This window comes from Pelodiscus sinensis, chromosome 11, assembly GCF_049634645.1.
Source record: "Pelodiscus sinensis isolate JC-2024 chromosome 11, ASM4963464v1, whole genome shotgun sequence".
In the NCBI taxonomy this organism is placed as follows: Eukaryota; Metazoa; Chordata; order Testudines; family Trionychidae; genus Pelodiscus; species Pelodiscus sinensis.
Genome location: NC_134721.1, coordinates 14922349 through 14941195, shown reverse-complemented (window position 1 = coordinate 14941195; position 18847 = coordinate 14922349). Strand labels below are relative to the sequence as shown.

Below are 18847 nucleotides of genomic sequence, written 5' to 3'. Positions count from 1 at the left end.
TTATGTGCTTTTAGTCTCACTAAAGCCAACAGGTCTTAAGTGTGTTCTAAATACCAGGGGGACGGGGGAGACGGGAAGGGGGGAATAACTTTGAGTGAGTGTTCCGTAATTAGCATTACATGGATTAAAAAAGAAAACAAAATGACTGTGGGTATGTCTACACTACAGAGTTTTGTCGGAAAAATGGCCATTTTTCTGACAAAATGTGAGTTACGTCCACACTGTAATTGCATTCTTCTGAAAGTAAATAGAAAGAATAGAGGGTTTTTTCCGGCGCTGGAAATCCTCTTTTTACGAGGAAGAAGTCTTTTTGCGAAAGAGCTCTTTCGGAGAAAGGTGTGTGTCAATGGGGAAGAGAGATCTTTTGAAAGAAGAGAAAAGAAGAAAAAGCACAGGTGCCCTGGTGGCCACTCCATACATAGTCATCACAGCTTAAATGTGAGATAGCATCCATTCAGTGTAGACGCTATTTTTCAAAAAAGCAAATTTCTTTTTCAGTGCACTTTTGCAGTGTGGACACACTCTTCCAAAAAAGATTCTTCCAAAAGAAGCCTGCAGTCCAGACATAGCCTGTGTGTTGATTAGAGGAATTTAAAACTAAGGGTATGTCTACACTAGCTCGGTAGTTCGAGCTAGGTAGGCAAATGAGGGCAACCAGAATTGCAAATGAAGCTCAGGATTTAAATATCCCGGGTTTTATTTGCATATTCCCGGGCGCCGCCATTTTTAAATCCCCCTTAGTCCGAACTCTGTGTCCATAGCTACATGTGACACGGAGTAGGTAGTTCGAATTAGAATGAGGAGTAATGGTAGTTCGAATTAGAGATCCTAATTCGAACTACCTACTCCGTGCCGCGGCTACACGCGGCACGGAGTTCGGACTAAGGGGGATTTAAAAATGGTGGCACCCGGAAAGATGCAAATGAAGCCCGGGATATTTAAATCCCGGGATTCATTTGCAACTCCGGTTGCCCTCATTTGCCTACCTACCTCAAACTACCGAGCTAGTGTAGACATACCCTGAGGTACTTACAAAATATGATTCAAAGTCATGGTTGATGTTTTTAACATCTCTAAGACTTAAAAAATATATTGAGATTCAGTGAAACAAATTAGTTCAAGGGAGGATAAAGTTCAATACACTGAGCCACATGTTGAGGACAAAACCATATTTGCAGATTTTTAATAATCTTAAAAAATACCCCTGGTGACTCATAGCTGCCAGGTGCTGAAAAAGAAATATTGAGCATGGGCAGTATCATATCTAGAGATGTTGATGACTAGTTTAACTCACTCCATTGTACCACAATATGAAAATAAGAGCAGACAAAACCACCAATGTTTCACCCACAATTTCCTTCAAGATTTTTTATCTGGGTTTTCGTCTCTAGCCTTTGTGATAGACTGAAATCAACTACTAGTGCAAGTTCTGTATGACGTACCTTTATTAGAGCCACCTCGAGATCATTTACTGTTATTCAGTGAAAATAGCCTGGCGCAAATCAGCCACAACTCATGCAAATCAGCACCTTTCTGAATTTGGTCCTGAGGTGGGGGACAAAAGGATCCACCCCCTGCCCTATCCCATCTGTGTTCTGCATTATCCGTGCTGTTGCGCAGGGTTTATTGTGGAGCTGAGCTCACTACTACACAGTGTATGCTTCCTGCACCGCCCATGTATAGTCAGCTCCACCCCCTTGCACATCAAATATGCATTAGTGCCATTGCTTGGAGAGTCTCCATGGGCATAGAAAAGCAGATCGGGTTTCATTTAATTGAATCCAAGACAGGAACCTTTTCAATAAAGGACCTTTATTGTGCCACAGTCATAGGGGTAAGTCAGCCATAACCCCGTTGGAGAATGAATACACTGGGGTAAAATCAGTCAGCATCAACATCGCACATGTGATGCATCTCTCTTATCGTGTGCATTCTTTCTCTCATTGGTTTATACTTAATTTACCTCCCAGGTAATGACCAGCTCTGACTTGCTCCCTCCGCCTCCACTGACGTTAGCTGGGGTGACTTCAGGAACTGTGTAAAAGAAATATTACAGTGGGTAGCAGTGAAAGCACAAGCAATTAATTTTGAAGCTAGAAGTTTGATTGATTTTTCAGAGAAAGAGGCACAATTAGCAGTGGGACCATGAGCTTGACTATCAAATTGAGCACAGGAAACAGATACCTTTCATATTTTGTAAATGAGACGGACAAAGAACATACTTATAATCCATGTATCTAGGTGCTAACTGCTAGTTTTAAATATTTATATTCCACTAGGGGACTGTGCCCCCTGCTCGCTATGCTCCGGCCCTGGCTCTTCCCCCTGACCCCTGGCCACTGGGGAGGGCCTGGCTCCGAGGCCGGCCTGGCTTTTTGGTCCCCTGCCCCCCGGCAGGCCCTAGCTCTTTGGTCCTCTCCCAACCAGCCCCAGCTCTGCAGCCTCCTGCCGGCCACCGGGAGGAGCTGGGTGAAGCCAGGCTAGGCCTAAGCCGAAGTTGCACCAGGCCCAGCTATCCCCTCAGCCACCGAGAAGGGCCAGGCCAAGGCTGCAGCTCTTCTGTCCCCACGACTAGGGAGGGCCTAAGCCGTCCTAGCTCCTGTCCTTGGTGGTTTGGGTGAGCCTTTTCTGGCAAAACCCGTAGTGTAGACATAGCCATAATGAATAATTCTGGTGATAATTGCCTGAAGCGATACCTCATATCCTGCTTAAAGATTTTACAGAAGTTGCAGTAACTAAGACTGGTTGAAAGGGTTTTTTTTTTTTTACAAAAAGCATTTCTGCTGGAAATATTATTTTGTCTCACCCAAATGTTTCATGGAAGCATATTGGTTTCAAGAAGAATTTCAAGACCAATGCACCCCAGAGAAGCCAAAAGCCTAGTGGTGAAGTTTGCCTCCTTGCATTCAGGAGACTCAGGTTCACGTCTTTGTTCTGTCATGTCAGAGGTGAGTGCTCTAGCCACCAGCCTGCTGGCTCTTCTGACATGCACGGATGGCTTTGTCTCTTGTGGGTTTTTTGTGGAAAAAAAATTCTAAAGGTCTCACTTTTTTTCTATATGAGAATGAAAACAAACTGCAATAATATTTTTTGCTAAAGGAACTTATATTTCCTGGTCATCCCTCACCACCATGCCGCCAGAGTCCCCTGAGCTGTTTGAACATGGCACGGCCCAGGACCAAGAAGGCATCAGGATGACTTAAAAGCTACCTTAGACTCTTCTCTGCTTCTGTGCTGCACTTTCTGTAGTCTGCCTCTTGTGCAACACCAACACAGCACACTGCTAGAAGCAATGTGCGGAGTATGGGCAGCTACATATTGCAGTGAAAAGCAAGCTGCCACCACACTGATGTATCACTACAGGGAAAAGCCCTAGTTGGGGGAGCCTTTTCACAAAGCTGGAGTCTTTCACTGCAGTGGGGAAAGGCTCCAGCCAGTGGTGAGCTGTCAGAGCCTTTCTTTGCTGCCTTCCTCACTATCCAAGCCTTTCCTTGCTAGAGCAGGGGTGGGCAACAAGCTGAATATGGTTTGCCAGGGCTAGCCCTTGGCAGGCCATTGACACTTTATTTACTTGCATGTCTGCAGTTATGGCCTCTGGTAGCTCCTGTTGGCCATAGGTTTCCATTTCTGGCCAATGGGAGCTGCAGGAAGTGGCATAAACCGGGACACTGCTTCCCATAGCTCCTATTGGCCAACAATGGTGATCTGCAGCCAATGCGAGCGGCAAACATCCGTACCTGCAGATGCACAGGTAAATGAAATACTGGCACTCTGCCAAAGGCTAATCCTGGTGAACTGCATCTGACCCATGGGCTACAGCCCTTCTCTGTGATGTTACCCTGTTGGGGGAGGCACTGCTTGGCTGTGTACACTATGGCTATGTCTACATTGCATCCCACTTGCTCAAAAGCCTATGCTAATGAAGTGTGGATTAGCATATTGTCATGCTTCATTGTCATAATTAATTAGGGACGGTTTTTGTGCAAGAGGCTTTTGCACAAAAAGGAGCCATCTACACAGTTCCTTTTTGCACAAGAGGGGGTTTTTGCACAAAAAGGAGCTGTGTAGATGGCTCCTTTTTGCGCAAAAGCCTATTGCACAAAAATGCCCCTAATTAATTATGCAAATGAAGCATAGCAATATGCTAATCCATACTTCATTTGCATAGGCTTTTGCGCAGAGGGATGCAATGTAGATGTAGCCTGTTATGCAGGGTACATACCTTAAAAGTTCAGTTGTGTCTTTACTCACCAAATCAGGGCCTCAGGATATACTACTATTTACATCCCTTGCTGGGAGGGTATGGAATGTATGTACTCTATACTCTGCCTAAAGGATTGTTAGGTATAGATATACCCTGAAAGAAGTAGATCAGAAACTCACCTCTGACCTGTAGAAAAAAGTCAGCATCTTGCACCCTACTGTCTAGAGTGTTTCCTCCACACAAATATGGGCTAACACAGGAATTGCTAGACTGGTTCACATCAGTGATCCATCATATCTTCAGAGGAAGCTGAATTAACCTTTAATGCCTCTTCTCAGCTGGGCAACACAGACATGAGGGAACTGGAGGAAGTATTCCTAGTCACTTACTTCTAGAAAGCATGGAGTAAAGCCCATCTTGAGCCTAACTTTTGTATTAATTCTATTCTACTCTATTTATGTGAGTTCTTTGTGAATATTATACCATGAGGCAGAGGAGAAACTAGATAATGAACCTTGTTCCAGGTAACCTATTGCTTATGGTCAAGTGCTCTTTTAACAAGACTTTATAGGGCTTCCCTTCTACTACTTACGGGCCTCTTCAGTTCTTCGTTTCTCAGATGATCTGCTTGGTTCCCCAATCCCAATGAGGTTGGCTGCGACTGCTCGGAATTCATATTCAACCCAAGGGTTTAAGCCCACCACGGTTGCAGTGAACGTCTTGCCATCAATGACATCTGGAACTGAAATATACCCACAGGTTAGGAGACTGAGAATTGTACATTTTGAGCAATTATACTTATTCAGTCATTGATTAACAGTAGTCTCTTAATCCATAGGTGCAGTCTTGAAGCTTTAAAATAATAGATGATCACCTTGAGGGCAGAATGATTACAGACTATAAATCTGGGCCCTTAGTGTGTTTTCCCATTTTGTCAACTCTTAGTAAGGAGGAAGCAAAGCAGGCTGCAAACAAACAATATGCAGACATTAAGGAAATCTATGCTTTAGAAATTGATTTTCATCCACAAAGAAATACCTTGGGATCCTTATAGGGTCTCATTAAAAGGTAACACAACTTAGGCCTGATCTACACAAAGTTTTTTTTACCATGTGATTATTTTTAGGTTTAAGTATTGAGATAAACTAGTACAAACCCTCGTGTGGATGCAGTTATACAGATGCCCTACAGTATTATAGTTTATTTCCCTTCCCATGCAAGAAGTAGTATACTGGTATAAGCTTATTTATATCAGCATTACTATGTTCACTCTAAAGAGTTGCATAGTTTATACTGGCTTTACATACACATTGTAGCACTGTAAACTTTTTGCTTAGGACAATTGAGACAACTGTTTCAAATTGTAACAAATTCACAACAAATAGCTGAATCAAATTGTAACTTATTCACGACAAGTAGCTGAATCAAATGAACATATTAAAGAATGAGCAAATATATGGTGGAATCTTGTTCTTCCTCCACTGAAAAACTAATTCTGCCAGAAGAGATAGTCCTCCAGATGATGCTGTCTGTCACCCGAAAGATGACATTAAGTACCATTGTTGTCGTCATATTGTACATCTCCAGCACAGCAGATTGAAAGAACAAAACAAAACCTTTCCCCAATAACAAAATGCATAAAAATGGATGCGAAAAACTGGTTGAGTCAGACCACTGCAAGGTTGGCAAACCATACAAAGGATTAAGAAAGATCAAATGTATTGCTGTTAGAGCTTGACAGGGAAGTGGTTTTCCCCTTTGATGAAACTTTTTGAGATTTTGGCCATTTTTCCCATTCCATTTTCCACAGATCCAAAACCTTCTGAAGTTTTTCTGTGAAAAATAAGAGAGACCTACCCTGTAATAAGCAAGGCACTCACCTAGGATGTGGAAGATCCATACAGAAATTCCTTATTCAGACCTGGACTTTAACCAGCATCTTCTACAAATGACCTAACAACAAGGCTATTCGCAAGCAGGTGGGTGAATCACATGTATCTGTCTGTTTCTCTCTCCTTTACCAAACCTGAGGAATGTTTCCTGACAAGTCTTATTTACACTGGAAAAAAAGTTTCAGTTTCACTGAACTGGCATTTTCAGACAAAGGTTTTGGAGAAAAGTTCCCAACCAGCTATAATCACCATACTGGAGGCACGTGTTGGCTGCATTGATAATTTTAGTCATCCTGTATAGGTGTTTACAGCTTTTATCTGTACAGAATTCTTTCTTGGTCAATTTTAGTTTCTACAGAATGCTGCATGTACCTGTGTTCACTGCTTGCCATCCCACAGAAAATGGTGTCCTTGCTTGAATGACATACATAGTAATGGGGCTGTGATTATCTGCTCCTGGCCTCCAGGATAGCTGAGCTGTAGTGTCAGTGATTTCATCTATTGTCACAGCTTCAGGTGGGCCTGGTGGACCTGTTATAAAATACACACAAAACAGTTCAATTCAACTCATTGAGGTGATCTAATATAGAACATTAAGGAAGGAATGTTCTATTCTTGATTTAAGATTCATGAACAGGAAGCTTAGCCTTAGGATGGGATTAGTCTGTGGTTTTTGCCTCTGGCATCTAGACATAGGAACAGCCCTCGCTGTTTTGCCACTTAGAGGCTGTGTCCAGACTCAGGGTTTTTTTCGAAAAACATAGCCTTTTTTCGAAAAAACTTCACCTGCGTCTAGACTGCAGCCGCGTTCTTTTGAAATTAAATCGAAAGAATGCGGCTTTTCTTTCGACGGTGGTAAACCTCATTTCACGAGGAAGAATGCCTTCTTTCGAAAGTGCTCTTTCGAAAGAAGGCGTTCTTGAATGTAAATAGGGCTTCTTCGAAAGAGAGCATCCAGACTCACTGGGTGCTTCCTTTCGAAAAAGCGGCTTGCTTTTTTGAAAGTTCCGCGTGCAGTCTAGACGCTCTCTTTCGAAAGAGGCTCTTTCGAAAGTATCTTTCGAAAGAGCCTCTTTTGAAAGAGGCTTGCAGTCTAGACATAGCCAGAGTGAAAAACTGTTTTTGGTTCATAACTGCTCACAGCAGAGGTGTAGCAAAACAAACAAACAAAACCTCCCTAAATCAAACAAAGAAAATCCCCACAACAGCTACACAATCATCCAATCAGCAGAGCAAAATAAAGGCTGGCCAATCAGAGAAGATCATAAATAAATGGCTAAGCAGAGTGGGGCAAAAGCAGCCAGTCGCAGCAGACAAGAAACACCAAGTGGCACGGTGGTGTTCCCAGGAAGTTGGTGCCCTAGGCAAACATCCAATTTGCCCAGCACTAAAACCAAACCCCACCCAGAGCTGCCAGTGACCTTACTGACAGACCAGCATTGCAGCCCATCAAGACAGTAAAGAGAATTGCTGCAGTTGATGTAGATGCTACAGCAGAGAATTTAATTTAAAAAAACCATAAGAACATGCTTAAAAGCTTTTTAGACAACTTAAACTCATGCTTAAATGTTTTGCAGAACCAGGGTTTTAAAGCAATAGCATATACAGGTTAGTCACCTCACTGTAGAAATAATCCTGTGTAATTAGTTTAGAATGTGCGCAGACCTCTGTGTGAAACAGCAATTACAAGAAAGCATTCAATAGCAATGTCCCCCCCCAAAAAAATTGACCAATAGGACCAAATGTTCAAAAGACGAAACACAAAAGTTTGGTCTCATAATTCCAAGAAGTCAGACTCTTCCTTTCCACTAGCTATTGAAATTGGGGTGGGGAGGGGGAAACTTTGCCTGATAACCACTTGGGTTTCCTTTGGTGATAAAAGAGATAATTCTTCTGCAAATTCAAGCCATGATTTGCATAGGTAGAATGTATGTGTATAGAAAAAGGTCAAAGGCACCAAGCTTCTGATTTCCCTGATTTTGTTCTATGAAGAAGGAAGGCAAGAATACGTTATAAAGACATACCATATTTTCTGGCGTATAAGACGACTTTTTATACTAAAAAACATCCCCCAAAAATCGGGGGTCGTCTTATACGCCGGGTGTAAACATACAGGCAGTCCCTGACTAGCAGGTACGAACAGGGCTTTTCTCGCCCCGGAGGACACGGACTGCAAGACCTCGCGGTCCCGCCGCCCGCGTACTCCGGGGCGAGAAAAGCTGCTCCGCGTCTCCCTGGTCTGCAGACCAGGAAGACGCGGAGCAAAGCCGCGGAGGGGCTCCGTCAGCGGGGCAGCCCAGGCGCACCTGGGCTGCCCCGCTGCCCAAGCCCCTCCGCGGCTTTGCAAAGCCTCGGGGGAAGCCGGCAGTGGGACAGCCCAGACGCGCCGTGGCTGTCCCGCTGCCGGCGTCCTCAGAGGCTTTGCTCCCGGTGTCCCTGGTCTGCTGGAGACGGTCCCCAGCAGACCGGGGCACCGGGAGCAAAGCCGAAGCGGTGGCGGGGTGCCGCGCTTCTGAGGCTTTGCTCTCGCAAAGTCTCAGAGGCGCGGCACCCCACCGCTGCTGTGGCTTTGCTCCCGGTGCCCCAGGTCTGCTGGAGACGGTCCCCAGCAGACCAGGGGCACCGGGAGCAAAGCCACAGTAGCGGCGGGGTCCCGTGTCTCTGAGGCTTTGCCAGAGCAAAGCCTCAGAGGCGCGGCACCCCGCTGCCGCTGCGGCTTTGCTCCCTGTGTCCCTGGTCTGCTGGGGGGGGCGCAGCTAGTGCGCCTCCCCGCAGCAGACCAGGCTTTTGTTGTGGATCCTGGGGCAGAGCAGCTGGGGCGCTGCCGGTTGGCCTCTTAAGGGGTGGTAGTCTTATACGGCGAGTATAGGCGAAAACCTATGTTTTAACTAGAAAATTAGGGGGTCGTCTTATACGCCCAGTCGCCTTATACACCAGAAAATACGGTATTTAAAATCTGGTTAAGAAAATGCTTTACTAGAGTTGCTTCAAAAATTTTAAACTTCAATTAAATTTCAAAAATCTAAAATAAAAACAACACACAAGGTTTTATAATACTCTTCCCCCTCTTTCTCCAAATTGTTGCCAGCTGCCAAAGACAAAAACAATTTTTTTTCAAAATTTAGCAGAAATTTACTTACAAGATTTTCCAGCTTTTAAATCTAAATTAATTAGATGTAATTAGGTAGCTCTCCTAGTGCCTTATTCAAATAGCCAATATAATATCATTTTAGATTATCTGCTGTAAGAGTTCCTTCTTTCATAGCCAGCCCAGTCAATTGTCTTACAAATTAGGCAACAACCCCTCTCCAATAACAAACTTTGAAGCAAGGACTGTGACACATTTTACTTTCAAAACTCTGAGAGAATATAATTCTCCTTTGACAAGATGGTCTGAAAACGCCCTAGAAGCTCTTCAACGTTATACTAATTAAATCTACTGAAAACTACAGACATAGCTGTAAAAGGGAGGGAAGAAAAAAATGAAATTAAGATACCAATCTACTATCTCTACAGCAATGTGAGCCTGCCCTAGCTGCCGGCATGAACAGACAAGAGACACTATCTTTACTTGAGAATCAGAATGAGTTGAACTCTAAGCCTGTAATGAGTGGCTTATTTGTTATTTATATAACGGTACAGATATGCTTGTTAAGTATTAGCTTATCATTTTTTCTTGTTTTGTACCCTCTAACATAATTTATTTGAATTTATTTGAATTCTAGGTATGAATAACACATCTTATCTAACCCATATAATTAATTTAACCTAATTTGAAAGGCTATACTATATACTTATTAAAGCTTGCTTTCTTTGCATTTATTAATACACATTTGTGGGATGTATTCCCTTTCCCCAGGCTTATCTCCACAGTACCTTAGTGGCTTTCTTCACAGGAACAATCTTTGTACGCCCCTGTAAGGTGGGGAGATGGGAAGAACAGAACAAAAATCTATCCTTTGTTTCTATTCTCTCACCCCTAACCATAGAATCTGAGGCTATGTCTAGACTATGTAGAATTTTCAAAAGAGGATATGCAATTTCCGCAAAAAATGCTCTTCCTTAAAAAAGGAGGTTTTCGTGGTTTTTTCAAAAAAGGATTTTTTTCCCTGACAAAACCACATCCAGACTACTTTCACTTTCGAAAGATCCTCTTTCGAAAAAAAAAAGGTGCCCTGAGTGTCTTACTTGAAAATTGGTATCTACAATGAAGTCCTTAGTAGATTTCATAGAGTCTCTGACTCATCTCTTTTCTGGGCTCAAACTATGGTTTTTTTATTTATTTGTTTGTTATGGGATTTTGTATTTTATTCTTTAGTTTTGGGTGGTGCAGGGAGTTCTCTGTGTGGAAAGTATCATTCTGCATATTATGCAAGGGCAAAATATGAATAGAGTATCATTCTAATGAGAAGGAAATTCATCTAGACAAAGCACAGACCATCTGTGCTTCAAGAACATTGAAGGAGGTCTTGAAAGAGCCAGTATTGTTGCCCATGCAGGGATTACTGTCTTTTTGGAGGTAGCCTCTCCAGGATGAGTACAGACGGGCAGAATGTAGCACAGCTATGACTCTCCCTTTGCTCCTCTGTTACATAAGTATAGATTGCAATCTTCTAATGCAGGGGTGGCCAACCTGTGGCTCTGGAGCCACCTGTGGCTCTTCTGAAGTTAATATGTGGCTCCTTGCTCAGGCACTGACTCCAGGCTGCAGCTCCAGGTACCAAATTTCCAGTGCCCAACTCCTGGCTTCAGCTCCTCCTCCAAGCGTATTGCGCCCTTGCTCTTTCCCTCCCTCACAGAGCCTCCTGAGTGCCACGAAACAGCTGATTGCAGTGGGCAGGAGGTGCAGGGAAGGAAGAGGAGGCACTGATTGGTGGGGCTGTTGGTGGGCAAAAGATGCTGGAGATGGGAGAGGAGGCACCTGATGGGGATTGCTCACAAATTACTATAGCTCTTAGGCAATGTACATTGGTAAACAGTGGCTCCTTCTCAGGCTGGCCACACCTGTTCTAAAGGATGGCTTTCCTTTTCTGGAAGACATATTGATTTTTAATAGCCTTAGGACGTGCAGTTCTTGAACATGGTCCTACAGGTTCCAAGTAGTATCCAGACTGCGGTTCTGGCAGCTCACTGGAATCACTCGAGAAGAGGACTAGTAGAGTTCTAGCTCACTCAGGGCTCTGCCCACAAAAATCTCCCGACTGGGAGAGATGTCTGACACCACAGAGTGTCTTGTATGTACTTCTTAAGCCAGCAGGAAGCCCAGGAAATTATCTGAATGACTAGGTCTATCCCCGGTGAGCTGCCTCTTTGGATCCTTCCTAAACTCATACCATCCGAGCCCTGCCTAATTCCTCTTCATCTGAAATCTTCCTCTTCTCCCGGTTCATAACTCCCTGATGTTTGGTTCTATCCATGACTCTGACTCTGGCTTTGACCCTTGGCTTGACTCCTGATTGTGACCAGTTTGTCTGACCACCCATAGCCCAATCATCACAAACAGCTCCCTCTGTGTTGGTGTGACTCCACATCAACCTTTAGTAAGTAGAGCTGGGCAAATAACTGATTAACCAATTCAGCGGCAGTTCAAGAAAAAAAATTGAGTTTGGATGGAATTGAATCACAGAAACTTTGGTGAATTAAAAAAAAGTCAATTGAATATGAGGGATTTGAACCCACATTCCAGGTCTGTGCCCTAATCCCTGGTTGTCAGGTGGGAAACAGCATTGATACCTTTTCCTCCTTCTCTGTTTTAAAATAATTTATGTCCATTTACGAATGGTTACAGGTCAGGCTGAAACTGCATGTTTTTGGTCAAATACACGGTTAGACTGAGAAACTTTGCCCAGCTCTGCTAGTAAGGATGTCTCTCAATATGCCTCGCAGTGGTGCAATAGGTATTATTCAGCCTAATAATGGGTATGGTACAGAGAACATAAGTGACTATTCATAAGGGTCAGTGGCAGAGCCAAAAGTGAAGCTTGGGAGGTGTGGCTCCCAGCCACATACCCTAATGTTTAGACAATATATTTATCTGCCCTTCTGGCATATATAAATCCTTATCAATCAATTACCCACTTTCTGGTTCCTCACCCAACCTGATACTAAAAGTTCCAATTTTTTCCTTGGCCCTTTCTTCCCCTCCACTTACATTTCTTTATTTTGGTAAGGCTGGTACAAAGAGTCACAAAAATATCACTACTTTTCAACTGAGGCGGCAGAATCAACAAGAGTACGTGTAGTCATCGTGGGACCAAAATCTTGCTGGAAAAGTTTCAGACGGGTGTTTTCTGTGGTGGCAAGGTCACACTCTGCTATCATTGTGGTCATTTTGTTGTGAGAATCATGTTCTTGTTGGCTGCTTACAGGGCTGGCTTATAGGAAGTTACCTAACTAATATTCTTATCAGTGTACTGTTTTGAAATGGTTATGCAGAAATGTTTATTTGAAACAATAAGGACAAAAACTATAAAACAGCAGTGTAACTGGAGTACTGAGCTCCCTGGGGATACAGGGTAGCAACTTTCCTTATTAGATAGGGGATGTCAGGCATAGCAATGAATGTGTTTTTGCTTCACACATGCTCTCACAGACAATGACTTGATCTGGCACATACTATTTTATCAACAGCTGTCAACAGCATGTGTTAGTAGATTCATGAGAAAACATGAATGTTACAGTCATTCTTCCTCTAGGTGTAGCTTTTCTCAACTATTTTGCTAATTCAATAAAGAGACATTCAGAGTTTAGGAACAAAAGACCTTAAGTGTTATTTGCTTTCGCTGGGCTCTTTAGAATATGTTTTTGCCTAAGGATGGTGTTGACAAATTCCTTCCTGTAAAATGAAGTATACAATATCATTTAACAACTTCATGGACTACTAATTTAAATAGTTAGTTTAATTTATTGGCATTTAAGTGCTAATCTGAGCATCATCCTCATTAAATGGAGTATACAATCAGAACAGCAACTATATCTTCTATGCCACAAGGGAAGGACTGACAAACCATGGTTGTTTTCTTAAATGGAAAATAATAATTTCTACTCCGCTAGACTCTGACAGCTTGCCTGTGGTTAAGAACTTCAGCATTCACATCCTAAAGCAGTAAATATATTTAAACGCGTAAAATAGAATGTTGATCTCAGGGGTACATTTACGATGGTGAGTTTATGGCCTAATCTTGTATGTTCTAATCTGACAAAATTGACATTGCCAATAGGCGAGGGTTGCAGGGTTTAGCCATACCTACACAGTTCTCTCTTTTTCCTTTTGGAGGGAAATGAAAGTTTGTGGAATACACTGTGAGATAGCAAAAAAAAAGTAAAGCCTTCCATTGGCAGATCAGAATGCTTCTCACACTGCCCAAAATGTTTGTGCCTTACCTTGACCCAGTGGGGTGTAAGTCCGATTTGATCTCAATTGCCATCCCAGTCATAACTGTTTTGCTGAGGCCACCTAACAAAGGCAACTAGTGCAGGTTGCAGGTCTGGGTTTTGGGACAGAGTCCACTCCCATGAGGTATTGAGGTTTGGCGGACGTTGGTAGGAACTGAGAATTGCTCAGCACCTTGCTGAGTAGAATGGGCATGTTAGGGACTGGCTTGGTCTATCCTACCAATTTTTTTCTTCCCACAGAGCAACTGCACAATGAATCCAGGCTATATTCCTACTAGTGACCCAGAATGGAGATTCAATACATTCAAATTAAAGGCCACATTGACCTATTATATAAGAACATTAAGGATTTGATCTCAAAATTCACCATGCTGGTGGCTTTACTAAATCACGATTAATCTGGAGAAGCAGTGAATGACTGACAACGACCAAATGAGTGAATCAACATGAGAGTATTTCACATGCAAAAATAATTCAATACAAAATCCTGTTTCTGCAGGTTATGAAAGTTTTGTGATGATATATACACACACACGGTAGGATTTTTGTGTGCAGTGTTTAGAAACTGTACTGTTGGAGCTTATTTCTTACAATAATGATAACGTGTAAGGATTTGAATGAATTTCTGTGAGACCATGCATTGTACTACTAAGAACAGCAGATAGTGCGAAAAGTAGTTTGCCAACAACAACAAAATTCAAATACCTCTTACAATCAGGTCTGCAGTAGCTGATAGCTTGTCCACAGTTGTTTGCACCATGCAGACGTATTTCCCAGCATGCTTCAGCTGGATGCTTCTGATCATCAAATCACCAGCTGAATCCTGCTGATAAAGTAGGGAAAAGTGGTTACAATTACTTTTTAATGAGCTCTAAACATCATTATCACATGAAGGACACTGTGACTAATGGATTTATTTTACACCGTCTGATGAAAACATTAGTAAGGGAAGCTGTGGCCTATTAAAAATATGTGAACCTGACTTGAAGATAAGAGCAGTAGCATTTCTAAAATTATAATTTCTACAAGGGATGGGGGAGCCTGGGTTTAGGTCAGTGAGATACTTTTACCATTAAAATGAAGTGACAAAACTTGTGAGCTGGGTTCTCTGTGGTTCCTTATTTATCTCTCCAGCCATCCAATTTATAGACTTAATTGGCATTCAGATAACTCTGTTCTGCCTACAGGCATTTCATAGGTGAAAATCAACCTAAATTATGAGGCATCTGCAATAGTTTGACAACCTTGTCTTACAGCCAGCATTTTGATTGCCCAACATTTATATTAAAGATCCTGAGAACAGCATTCTCCAAGGAAATCTTGCATAACCTTACATAGGACAATACTAATACATGTCTGATTAACACCTGAAGAGAACTAATTATGTTTACATATGTATATGTATCTCTGTATTTCTATACTTTTCAGCACACACAATGCTTTCAGAACATTAGAAATCTCAATGTAATCTCAATGTGATTATGGCATTTTCATTGAAGAATACTAACCAATTTTGCAATTTTAATTGTGTAGCCCTATCAAGTGCAATTATTAGAAATAGCAGTCACTGTTGTGGTGTACTCTAGAGTGCAGATCTTTGAGTGATATGTTGTATCTCCAGGTTCATTTTCTTCAAGCCCTCCCTCTTGATAACAACAAGGCTCATATATTGCATTTTCTTTTTCATTCTCGACAAATGTAAATGGAGACCATCACTTTGTTTAAAGTCTAGAAGTGACTCTGCCTTTGTGAAATGTCCATAAAAGTCACCTTTGCCCTCCTCCAATTCTAGTGAGTCTGTATTTGATTTCACTGAATGTAAGCAGACAATGGAAAAAATCTTCAGGATGAATGAATGATAAGAAACACTTTTATATTGCAACTAGGTTAGAGAGTAAACCCTCAACAGACCTGCATAAAATGTAGTGGGTTAAACTAAAAATCAGAAATGTGAAAAACAGCACAGAATTTCAAAATGAAAGCAATTTCCACCTGTGTGATGAACATAGCCTATACAATAGCTAATGCTTTTTTGGGGCAATACTTTGTATTTCATTATATTTCATCTTTTCTAGCACAGTCGGGTATATAAGCATGTAATATGATATGGAACATGGAGTTTTACATCGTATGAAATACGGTACTGTGCCTTCACACAACCCACTTATCAGCATTTTTATTCATCTGAGACAGAAGTGGACCCAAACCTTTTATTTTCCATAAACTCCAAGGAATTTTGGTCCTGTGGGCTCAGGTGACTTCAAAAGAAGTCACACATAACTAACCCCTTGCTCGAAAATTTAAGGAGTGAAAAGTTTTCATCTATGTTATCAATTCTTTTTAATCAGAAGAATAATGTGTTGGTTGTGGAGAGAGACTAATGAATCTGTTACAGCTGCTCCCTGAGTTATGAACAAATTACGGACCATAACTTTTGGTCCGTAACTCAAAGTGTTTGTAACTCAGATCCCATAGAGTTACATGGCGACCGCGCTATTCATAAGCGCGGATCGCCGTTCATAACTTGGATCCACATTTACGACTGCTTTGGTCATAAGGGCAGATAGTTGTAAGTGGAGGTGGACGTAACTCAGGGAGCGGCTGTATTCCTATTTTTAAACCTCCATTGTAATGATTTAATCACATACATTTTATAGTACCCAAATGTTTGAGACTTCCATAGATGGTTGCTATTTCAAAAAGGATGAAAATTAAAAACAAAACAAAAAAAACCAAACCAAAACAAACAAAAACAAAAACAAAAAACCCAACCGATTACAGATGAAAACCCATGAAACCAGCGAGTGTATTGTTCATATTTCAAAATATTGACAATAATGTCTTCGATTGCCTCAGATGACTGTTAAGAATTTAGATGTTAAGGTGCCTTGGATGATTCAGAGGATCTTTTCACCTCTAGGTCAACAGTTTAATCCTGAATACTGTTGAAACTGACTGGAAGTTATTACCTCAGGATGGTAGTTCATGGGTTTGTGTGTAATGTGGTCTCATTCTTACTGGGAGTGGTTTCACACTATTAAATCCCCTTTCAAATGAGTTACCTATGCCTATAATCTGAGTAAAGAGGCCAAGCATTGATGTGAGTAATGAAATAGAGTCTATTTCTGTCTTGCTCCCTTGTTTTCTTTTCAAAGGCATCTCTAGGACTTTGTACCTAAGTAGTATGGCATTTTTCTTTCCTACAGGCCCCACGAGGAAACCTGCTTGTGAACACTGAAAGGAACACCAAAAGCACCATGAGACTGTCATCTTCATATAGAAGACCTTGACTGCAAAAGAATATTTAAGGCTTGAGACTTTGAGAAATAACTTCCACTTAGTGTCTTTGAAAATTGATATCTATTCACTGCAGCTGGGATCTTCAAACGGGCTCATCCCTAAACAGCACCCAACTTCCATTGAATTTCAATGAGATTTGGATGCATTAACTCTTTGGGTTCCTCTGAAAATGCCAACCTACATCTATTCAGTCAAACCTCAAACATAGTGTCACAGACAAGGTACCACACAGAAAGACTGGCTGACTCATGGTGCTCTTCCTGCTGTACTGTCTGCCATGCAGGGGATCCTTTAAGAGAAAAGAAAATGACCCATTAGTACAATAAAAATGGCCAAAACTTGAACCCATTCAGCTAACTGAGAAAACTCCCACTGATTTCAATTAGGATAAAATTGGGCCCAACCTCCTGAAGTTCTAAAAACAAAATAATACTGTAAGGTTAAGGCCTGGAGGTCTTTTCAGTGAGCTCAATGGCCACAAGGGCATTAGCTCTACAGCTAAGGAGACAGAAGCTTTCTACTGACAGACTGAAGAAGTTTGCAACAAATAGTAGTCAGGCAAACTCCCCTACACTGTCACACTCATTTATCAGGCCTCATTCAGCAGACAAGAGAGGATGGTTCATGCTCTCTGCCCATTTAGCTCTTAGACTGCTAACAAAATGCTAATTAGTGATGATTACAGCGGTTGCTTTCTGACATGCTCCAAACAATTCTAGAAGAAAGTGGACACATTTCACAAAGGCTGCTGGGCAGTAACCAGACAGTAACAACTTCCAGGGCTGCATTTAAATTTCACCTAGAGGTGAAAGTTGTGGGGGTCACTAGTTAAGTGCATTTGAAATGAAACAATGTAATTCATAGGGCAGAGAGAGATTTATGGATGCTTTCCCGAATCCATAATCTATTCTATAATGAGCTACTTTACATTTTGAATGCGACCATAATGGCGAACCTGACTCTTTTATTCAATAACATCTTTTCATGGACAATCTTTCTGTCCTAGGAGTAGCACATTCTTTGAGCATTAAAAATATTTGCATTAGCCAGTGTCACCATTTATATTTCAGATAAACAAAAAAGTATTAAATTGTGTTAATATCAACCAACCATACAGGAAAATTAGATGGTAAAACATTGAAAGAAAACCTGATCCCACAGTCAACAATGTCCATAATACTCTGCAGATTATGTAATTATGGGGGTGAAATACTTACTTTGAAAATGCAAACTGGACACAAGAGTGAATACATATTGATTCATGAAGGTATAGAAACATTCTGACAATGATAAAGGCTAATCAAACAGACTCCAGTGCTCCAGAAAAGTACATTCCCCAAATTCCTTCTACTTTTTATGTGAATACAGATTTTTACAATTGCATTCAATTTATATTTGTTGTTTTAGCATTGAGGAATTTATTCACGTTGGGGAAGATTAAGAAATCTATTCTATGCAAAGGGAACTGCAACTGCCATTATATTGTAGGTCTCGTTAGTCTTTATTTAGCACAAAATATGCCCCCCAAGAATCCATAAAAAAATAGATCTTGAGAAATCTCAGTCATATTGGTCTATATGAATTACTACAAAATGTTTACTGTTTTTCTTAGTAGCCAGTAAAACACAAGAAAATTCTAACTATTATCAGGGATATATCACTACTTTCTCTTTCCCTTTAAGTTTGGTTCTGTATAGACAATCCTTTTCTATGCTCTTTGTGGTCATTAATATGTCTCAGTGTAACGTGAATGGCTTTTGGGAGTGGTTAGTATTAATACTTACCCCTCCAACTCTTTCAAAGTGATCCCCGTCTTTCTCAAAGTCTATCAGGTGTCCATTAAATGACCAAGTAAACATAATATCTAGCGAGTGATCATGAGATACCTGGCAAGGCAGAACAATACTTTCTCCAACAGTGACATCCATGCTGGAAGGTGGCACCACAACCCGTGTTGGATCTGTAAATAATAAAGAGAGAACACACAAGAAAAGAATGAATCCTGTCTCCTTTAGGAATATATAGAGGTCCAGAACTGATTAAAACACAAGGAAGC

General features: G+C 41.5%; 1 protein-coding gene across 17 annotated transcripts in view; it reads right to left on the bottom strand.

Annotated features, from left to right (window-relative positions):
• Nucleotides 1-18847, bottom strand: part of LOC102454172 (contactin-4) — a 731510-nt gene that overhangs the window by 9793 nt on the left and 702870 nt on the right. For 14 of the 17 annotated variants that reach the window (XM_075938683.1, XM_075938672.1, XM_075938684.1 and 11 more), the window contains 5 exons: nt 18576-18751; nt 14197-14317; nt 6469-6627; nt 4797-4946; nt 1964-2034 (listed from right to left, as the gene is read on the bottom strand). In XM_075938683.1, coding sequence (XP_075794798.1) covers nt 1964-2034; nt 4797-4946; nt 6469-6627; nt 14197-14317; nt 18576-18751 — 677 coding nt within the window. The remainder of the gene's footprint in view (nt 1-1963; nt 2035-4796; nt 4947-6468; nt 6628-14196; nt 14318-18575; nt 18752-18847) is intronic. The other 3 variants (XM_075938679.1, XM_075938681.1, XM_075938682.1) reach the window with 3 other exon arrangements.